Source organism: Drosophila takahashii, chromosome 3R (assembly GCF_030179915.1).
Source record: "Drosophila takahashii strain IR98-3 E-12201 chromosome 3R, DtakHiC1v2, whole genome shotgun sequence".
Lineage (NCBI taxonomy): Eukaryota > Metazoa > Arthropoda > Insecta > Diptera > Drosophilidae > Drosophila > Drosophila takahashii.
Window position 1 is genome coordinate 35023430 of NC_091681.1, and position 9087 is coordinate 35032516.

At 41.2% G+C, this 9087-nt stretch overlaps 2 protein-coding genes across 2 annotated transcripts; one reads left to right on the forward strand and one right to left on the reverse strand.

The window, feature by feature from the left end:
• The first annotated feature begins 359 nt into the window (after window positions 1-359).
• Window positions 360-1289, forward strand: Ctr1C (Copper transporter 1C). The gene has a single exon (XM_017140977.3). It carries the CDS (start codon window positions 446-448, stop codon window positions 1286-1288), a length of 843 nt encoding a protein of 280 aa, XP_016996466.2. The 5' UTR covers window positions 360-445; the 3' UTR covers window position 1289.
• A 2291-nt stretch (window positions 1290-3580) lies between these two features.
• LOC108056933 (uncharacterized) lies at window positions 3581-6618 on the reverse strand. The gene is made up of 2 exons (XM_017140975.3): window positions 6473-6618; window positions 3581-6226 (listed from the first exon to the last, which is right to left on the reverse strand). The coding sequence occupies exon 2, from the start codon at window positions 6206-6208 to the stop codon at window positions 3740-3742; it is 2469 nt and encodes an 822-aa protein (XP_016996464.2). The 5' UTR covers window positions 6209-6226; window positions 6473-6618; the 3' UTR covers window positions 3581-3739.
• Window positions 6619-9087: the final 2469 nt, after the last annotated feature.

Genomic DNA, 9087 nt, shown 5'->3' on the forward strand with positions numbered 1-9087 from the left:
CCATTGGGCTGCGGTCGAAAATCGGCGTTGAAAATATACGTATATTTTTTGAAAAGAGAGAAGGTAGTTAAGCAAAATTTTCTCTTAGATTTTTAACCAAAACTCCATCAATTGTCTTTTTAAACGACCTTTAACTGCTTTATAATAATTTTTTCGTGACTAGATATTCGCAAACTTTATGGGGTAGCAGTAAAATAATATTAAAAGTAAATTTTTTTTATTTTTGCATTTAGCATTCCTCTTTGTTATTAATTTAATAAAAATATTTTTTGTAACTTACCAATAAGCATTTGATCAATTTTTTATAACATGTTAGAAAACGATAACTAAATAAAATGTCAAAAAAGAATAATTAAATAAAAGATCCTTGTGAAAGCTGTCACTTAATTGTCGATCGAGTTTACACAATTCAAAAATTCACATTAATTTTAATCGATGTTTGACCATGGATCACCATGGAGCTGATGCTCCAGAGGGTAACCTCCATCACCACCATCGCGGTTCCCACCAGGGATCCCCGGATCCTGCGCCCCCAAGTTCTCCGCATGAAGGACATCATTCGCCTGGGATGTCACATCATGGAGATCATGGAGGCGATCACACGAAGCACGGAGATCACGGGGATCATGGAGGAGGTGGAGGTCACGACATGACCATGTCGATGTTCTTCCACACCGGCGATTCGGAGACCATTCTCTTCAAGTTCTGGCGCACTGAGTCCGCCATGGCCCTGACCTTATCCTGTCTGCTGATTTTCCTGATAGCCGTGCTCTACGAAGCTCTCAAATTCTTTAGGGAGTGGCTTTTTGCCAGGAACAGGAGAAGATTGGAGGGCGGCAGAGATAATTATAATCCGCCCAGGCGGTACAGAGAGGCCAACTACAACTACAACCAGCCGACATATCCGCCGAGGAATCCTCAGCAGACTGGAACCCAGATCTACGCCTATCGTCCCAGATCGCCATCGATGCCGCCGCTGCAGCACACAGGACATGGTTCTCCGCCGGGCCATTCCTCGCATATCCTGACGCCGCCGACCCATCATCACATTCAGGAAAATCCCAATATTTCCGCAGGAAGTCGGGGGTCCAGGGTGAAGGCATTCTGCTCCTGGCTGCACCTCCTGCAGACCTTCCTGCACGTCCTGCAGGTCTTCATATCCTTCCTCCTCATGCTCGTCTTCATGACCTTCAACGTGTGGCTCTGCATAGCTGTTTTGCTGGGCGCCGGCGTTGGTTACTACATATTCTGCGCCTTCAAAACCAACATCCAGGAGCACTGCAACTGAACGAGCCGAAAGAAAACCGAAAAAAAGGACCCAGGACCAAGACGAAACGAGACGAGCTGTCTAGGACCACTGCTAATGTATTTTTCTAATTAAAGCAGGCTGTAAAAATCATAACGGCTCGGGTACCCGGCCTAATTGTTAATGTTTATGGCTCGTAAAACAATGAATGCAGCATCTTCTGCTGGCGAAATTAAGGGGCATTTGTGCGTGTGTGGGTGTGCTTGTGCCTATGGCTAACTGGTCGTATGCGCAATCTAGGGGGATAGGGTAAAAGGTGATGGGTAAATGGGGTATGCCAAATTTGGCATAGGAGTGGTTTGAAATTAAAAATTAAATAATAAATTAAATATTAAATAAATAAAATACAAATTCGCAATAATTTTCAAGTAACTAATTTATAATAGTTACAAAAATTACATAAAATCCATACTAATTTAGTTTTTCTTAGAAAATAAATAAAAGACCCCCATAATTTTTCCAGAAATGTCGGCCCACATCTTTTGGTATCTCAGCGTATTGCCCAGTTGCTAAAGTAAATTTCATACATTTTAACGCGTTATTCGGATATTTTTGTATCTGCAGCTTTATGGTTGGCCCGCATTTACGAGATGGCCCACATCCCCGTGTGTTTTGGTTTTCGCCTGGAGGATGAGGATGAGCAGGCCCAGGTGAGCCGAGGATACCAAGGATACTAAGGATGCCACCGTTTATTTGGCCGTGTCTGGCGCTTTCATTACGCCATAATTATTAGGGCGATAAAGCAGCGCCGTGTTTACATTTCGGCACATGGAAAATGGAAAAACCCAGACCGAATTGAGATGGAAATGGCATGGAAATGGACGGGCTGCCGCCATTGTTGTCGGTCAGTTATCGGCGCTTCCACTTTCAATTAATATTTTAATAAGCTGACTTTACGCCGTTTTCCGAGCGGATAACGCAATTCGCCTCGTCGCACACAGAGAGATTCGCAGGAAGAAGGCCGTGGAAGTCCTTCGTCGGTTGGTCAGAAGGCAGAAGTCCCAGAAACACAGAAGCCCAGAAGGCGGCTTTAATAATTCACCCACAAGCGTGCAGGTTTACCTTTACGGGCATGTGCCTTTCGAAACAGCCCATTTGCAAGTCCCTCAAGGGAAAGCGACTTGGCCAAATGCATGCCCATCGGCGGAACCGGAAATGCGTCGATGCATAACAGGTGTACAAAGCAGTGCTGCCATCACTCAGCTTGAAAAACAGGACAGATAAGCCACAAAAAACAGGGAAAAAAAGGACAAAAACTTTAAGAAAAGGACAACAAAAAAGGACAAAAGTAAATGTGCCTACATTTTTCTGGTTTTACCAATGGGTTATATATTTACTTAATATAAATGGATTTTAAATAAAATTTAATTATGTAATGATCTACTGCGCCCGACTCACAACCTTCTTTGTTTGATCATTTTACCATGGTAAATTTTTGTGCGTATACGTAATAATCTAAAATTATTATAATAATTAATGCATTTCAAGTAACTATATTCGTAATAATAAAAATATCTATCTATTAAATATCTGCGTCAAATCCGAAAAAGAGTCGTTCAAATCTGAATTTTTTTTCTGACAAAAAAGCAGAGAGTAAAAATTAAGAAATTTTAAAAGTGCTTTCCTCTTTTTTTTGCTACAGAAAAAATCGTACTATAAAGAAAATCCATCGACTGCTTTACGTCTCTTTGATAATTTGTAAAAAGAATTATTTTTTAAGTGCCGAACTGTAAGAATGATGGTTAAAAAGGCATTTTAGCAAATAAAAACAGGTTTATACACTTTCGGCTAGCAAAAATAATACTCAAAACCTTTTTTTGAAAAAAGGATAGATTTCCGGATAGGGGATGTTTGAAATTTTTTCCGGATAAAGCCGTTAAAAAAAGGACAGATCTGTCCGGAAAACGGACAAAATGGCAGCACTGGTACAAAGTGAGCTGTGCAGGTACAAAATGGCACACATAAACCATGGCGATGTGTGGAATATTCGTTGAATGGGTTAGGTTACTTAAAGCCATCTGAAGTGGCCAAAGGAGTTGAGAAACATTTCATATTTATGACAAACATAATTATAATTGTAAAAAAAGTATTCATTGATAAAAATAAATATTGAATACCCAGGTAAATGTTTTATAATTAATTCATAGTTTTCTATTCAATTTAAACGTTTTATCCTATGATTTTTAAATTTAAACTTTAAAACATACAAGAAAATCCCTCAAAAAATCCAATCATTTAGAAAAATGTATAATTGTCATTTCAGTTTTTTTTAATGATTGTCAGTTATTGGTTTTCAAATTGTTTCACGAATAACAAATCCAAACTAAGCGCTATCGCAATTAAATGCGATGAATTGAGTGGGACAAGTAATTACCCATCTGCATTACAGAAACTTTTATTATTTCCAAGAAAAGTTATACGCCAAGTGCCCAATTAATGGAAAACGTCCAATTCTCCGTTTTCATTATTAACAGTAAAGCCCAGGTCGTGGAAATGGGCTGGCAAATAGGCCAGAAAGGTGGACTCGGTGGCCAAATTGCAGAGCTGTGGTTTCATGGCCGCGTAGAAGACCCTTTCCACCTCCATGATGGCTTCCAGGAATCTATTGGTGTGCTGCTCCCTGTGCCTTTTGGCCACTTCCCTCAATTTGGCCAGGTCGTTGAGTCGGTTTCCGCATGGTAGAGAGGGTATGTTCACCAGACTGCTTCGCATCACCCAAGTGATTTGGTCCATTACCACCTTATCCTTGTTAAAAATCCTTTCTTTTTCCTTGTGCGAGTAACGTTTACCATAACGCAGACGTATCCATTCGATGAGATAGGGCACGGAGTGAACATCTGGCAGGGTGGGCAGAACATATCTCTTATCCTGGGCCACTTTCTCAAGACCCAAACGAAGCATCTCCTTCATAAGGGGGATATTCTCGGGATCGTAGAACTCCTGACCAAAACTTAAGCGATCTTTGTGCTTTTCTCTTCTCATTTCCTCGGCTCTTTTTCGCTGTAGCCTCTCCAGTTCCCTGTGAAAGGTCTTCACATCCTCAGAAAAAACCCGCTTGGCTGCCCGATCCACCATTGCATCCAGGGAACCCTCTTCCTCGCCATCCAAAGCCGCACTCAGGTACTGAACATCATCGTCGATAGCCCGCACAAAGGCCTCCTTCAGACGCATCCTTTCGTCGTCCAAATGAGTCCTGTGCAGCGAGCCAAACAACTCACGATAGTTGAACTTGAAGCGACTGGATCCTGGAAGTCCCAGTTCTAAGAGCTTGGGTTCTTGAAGAGGAGGAGAAATGAGTTCCGAAACCTCCTTCTCATCCTCTTCATTGGAGCAAAGTTGGAGAAACTGCATGAGGCTACTGGGTCGCTGTTGTAGGGTTCTCTCTATAGGTAAACCCTTTTCTGGATTGTACATATGACACTTGGCGCAGTTTAATGGTTCTGGTTTAAAGTCGAGACAACCTGCTAGAATGGGTGTTTCTCCTTTTAAAATCTTGACATTAATATCTGCAAATTCACTATTGCGATGAAGGGTTTCCCGTTTTTCCTCGATTATTTCAAACTTTTTCTCAGAAGTTCGCTTACTCTTGAATTTTCTCTTGTTTCTATTTCTGGAACTTGATCGGGACCTACTTTTAGATCGTGATCTAGTCTTAGTTATGGTTTTGGACTCTGCTCCACTGGGTAACCTTTTTCTACTACTAGATCTGCTACTTCTACTACTTCTTCTTTTTATAACAGGTCTTTCCGGTGGAATATCCCCCTCGAAGGCTTGGCATCTCTCCTCCTCGAAAGCATCGCATTTGGTTTTAGATTCTAGGCAATCAGGGGACTTCATAGAACTTCCCCCAAAGAGTTGCTTCCTGGTGGAGGACAATCTGGCCCTGGCTGCCATGTCCTGAAATCGCTTCAAGTAGCAGGCACTCATTTCTTCCAGCTCCTGAATCAACCGCTTTCGCCGCCTTTCCTCGGCTCTATTTCTAACCATTATGAGCTCTTCTCGCTTTCGCTGCTTCAGCATTTCCAGTTGGACCTTCAGGGATCTTTCCATCTCCCGAATGTACTGATGATGGGCACACAGGGACTCCACATCCTGCGGTGGCAACGAGGCCGCCTTGAAGGACTCGAAAATACTGTTAATTTCCTGGAATATAATGGATTTTCCCACTCGATGGGCTTCGTTTAGGGTATAACTGCCAAACCAGCGGGACCAGAGATAGGTTTCCATAGGTTCCTCATCAATTTCTAAAAGACACGCTGGAGTTTCGGGATAATCGGAGAGAAATTTGCGTTCCTGACGGAATCTTCCTGGAATATTGGGTTCCTGAAAGTAAGGTGATAGGGGGGCTGATATCTTTCTTTTTTTGGCCAACTCCCTCTGTCGTTCCTGCTCCCTTTCTTTCTTTGTCCTCTGACTTCTTTGTCTCAAAACCTCAGCTTTATCTCTATCTCTTTGAGAGGAATGTGGCAATGGAAGCCAGCGATCCAATTCCCTGAGAGTGGGAAACAAATCCAAACGGAAGATGGTCGACATGATAATCTGCTCGTTAGCACTGTAAGTCTGTCCGTGATTCGGCGACTTGTAGCACATTTCCATGAGGAACCACAGGAAGGCCAGATCATTTCCTCGACTCAGTTGGATCACCTGATGAATGGTTTTCCAAGGCGGCGTGGGATGCAAGCCCAAGTGCACCATCACCTTGGCCACCTCCGAAACCGTCTTCTTGTCCATATTATCCCTCAGAATATCCGACAATCGACTGGCCGCCGCCATCTGGGATTGGGAGAGTCCACGGTACCAACTGATTCCCCTCTGGGTCACCTTGTATCCTTTAATTGGGGTCAAGTTTTCAAGAATGCTGCTCCAAGTGCGCTTAGTTATGCCAACTTTGTGATTTTCCATCGCAGCTTCAATTTTGTGCTATCAAAATGGGAAATAATTAATTTAATATTTAATTTTGACAGCCCTGTCAAAGTGTAATGTGTGAAATATAGTCATAGGAGGATTTAAAAAATCTCTGTCAAAATAAGTTTAACTAATATATTTAATTTGTCAAGTAAATAGTAAAATTCCATTTATAAAATAATAATTTGTGTATAGTAAATACAAAAAAACTATAAATATTTATATAATTGCTGTCCTTTTTGTCCCACATTAAAGACTTACCAATATTGTTTTCCAGGCTTTCGTCAACTGAGTCCTTTGATCCAGTGAAGTGTTTACATCTGCCCGTGTTGGCTAAGCACTTCCACAATGGCCGAAAGATAAATGATTGGGCTCCGGTATTTTATTTGGGCCAGTCCCTGTGACGCCTCGTCCTGGAAAGCACACATAACACATCCTGGATTCGTCACACGGCTGCTGGTGCCTCCGTTAATGTCCTTCTGGGCTATAAATTGCCTCGCGTGCGAGTGTCGCCAAAGTGTTTGTCACAGAATCGTCCGCTCTTCTATTCTTGCCGAGATTTTCGGAGGCGGCGCCCCGACGAGTATATCATTAATTTATTAGCAAACCAAATAGGAATGTTTTTGCTTTCACGCACGCCCGGACACACACGTGTTTCCTCAGGATCCGCAGGACCTTCCCTTCTTTCTTTGTTTTGCCAAGTAACATGGGGCATCCCCACAATTAGCCCTAATGCCGCAGGATACGCTTCCTGTTCGCCCCATCTTTGATATTCGTGTGCCTCTGCCATATAATTTATGACTTTGCACTGTCAATTAAATTCTTTAGAAAATGACAGTTTTGCCATTTGCTGACATCGTGATCCCCTGTTTTTCGTTTTTCGGTTTCTATTTCGGTTCCAGGCAGGTCGCCCCATGATTTATGCATCTTTTCAGACACGGGTTCTTTGTTTTTGAGAGGTTCTGCTGGCAGGGCTCTTTTTTTGGTGGCTACACAGATAAAAAAACAAGAGAGAACGCTATAGTCGGGTTCGTGTCCCGACTATCTAATACCCGTCACTCAGCTACAGGGAGTGCGAACGCTGTGTCGGGTTGGTGTCCCGACTAATAATCGTAACTCAGCTAAAGGGAGTGCGAGGGAGATAGATATATGTTGACAATTTATAAAGCGTATAACTTTTTAATGAATGGTCCGATTTGAAAAATGTCTTCTACATTTCGATAGGTATAAATATACACAACAAAATTGCATTTATACTTTTCGGAAATCTTTAAAGATGTGGGCGCAGGACCCATTTTAAAATCGTTAGTGGGCGATTGTGGGCGTTAGAGGGGGCGTGGCGCTCGGCTAAAATAAACTTGCGCTGCGTAGGAAGCCAAAGAATATGTGTGGGAAATCTCAACCTTCTAGCTTTTGTAGTTTCTGAGATCTCAGCGTTCATACAGACAGACAGACGGACAGACGGACAGACGGACAGACGGACATGGCTAGATCGACTCGGCTAGTGACCCTGATCAAGAATATATATACTTTATGGGGTCGGAAACGCTTCCTTCTAGCTGTTACATACTTTTGCACGAATCTAGTATACCCTTTTACTCTACGAGTAACGGGTATAATAATGTGGTAAATTTTATATTCGCAGATTTAAGTGCCTATGTAGATCTTAAACCTTTGATTTGTACTATTAATGTGAACTTGCAATTAAAAATTTGAAAAATCAAAAAAAGAGAAAAAAGCATGATGGCGACTTTTAAAAATAGAAAAAAAGAGAGCAAAAAGCAAGATGGCGACTTTTAGATATCTAAAAAGAAAGAGGAAAAAAAAACAAGAAGTTCTTGTGGGTTAAAGTGAGAAAAACATATTTGAAGTTCAAACAAAACAATATAATTTTTTTTAAATTTGTATAACATTTTAAAGAGATTTTAAAAACAAACCCCATTTCCTATAATTTTTGTATCAGTGTATAAAACTTGTGTGCTTTTTGGGCATCCAGCGCCTGCAGAGTTGTTTATGTTAATGACCCCAACTTAGGCTTAGAATCTGTTCTCCTTTTTGCGGCCATCGGCATGTGTTTCTGCTCATTGCGAACGGCTTTCCAGATGCCAGATCTTAATAATAGATATGCTCGCATTGTCAGGTGGAACTTATCGCATCGGGCATATATCAAGGAAATTAAAGTGGTTAAAGTGACAACATTCGCCTCCTTCTTTTTCGCAGTCCTGGCTGATTGCGTGACCAGGTTGTGTGGGTTATGGGTTATTGGGGGCTGGGGTTGCTGAAATCGTTATAGTTACCGTGTGTTACCACAGGACCCGCATAAAATGAATGCCCCTGGATTTATGGCAGCTCATCGGTTATTGATGTCGTACCCGAAATAATAAAAAAAAAATATGTACACATAAATGAATTGGGGCACTTTTTAATATCGCGCTTGGCATGAGCATTTTTTTTTCGCCCGTCTCTGGCGGAATTGATAAACTTTCTTTTGCGGGGAAAGCGATTAATACGAATGTTCCAGTTGCAATCGCTTCTTTTCCGTCCGTTTCGCTTATTTATAGAATGTAGTTGGCCTTGCCGAACTTGGGCATCCAATCAATCATTATGAGTTGCTATATTGCTAGCAATTCCGGTTTTTTTTAAAAGCAGCTTTAAGTGAACATAAATTTATAAAGTTAAATTGATTGGTTGCTGTGTGAATTTTATTTACCGCTCTGCATTTTTTGCCTTTTGATTAGCTTTTAAGATTTATGCGATTAAAGTAATATTTAAACAAGCTTTGCAGCAACAATAAATAATAAATGTGAAGAAAAATATTCCAAACTTAAAGAGCAATAACATTTGAATGTGAATGAAAATATATTTAAAGAATTTTT

Excerpts from the sequence above, each read along its gene's own strand:
- LOC108056933 (XM_017140975.3), bottom strand. The coding sequence starts at position 6,208 with ATGGAAAATCACAAAGTTGGCATAACTAAGCGCACTTGGAGCAGCATT.
- Ctr1C (XM_017140977.3), top strand. The coding sequence starts at position 446 with ATGGATCACCATGGAGCTGATGCTCCAGAGGGTAACCTCCATCACCAC.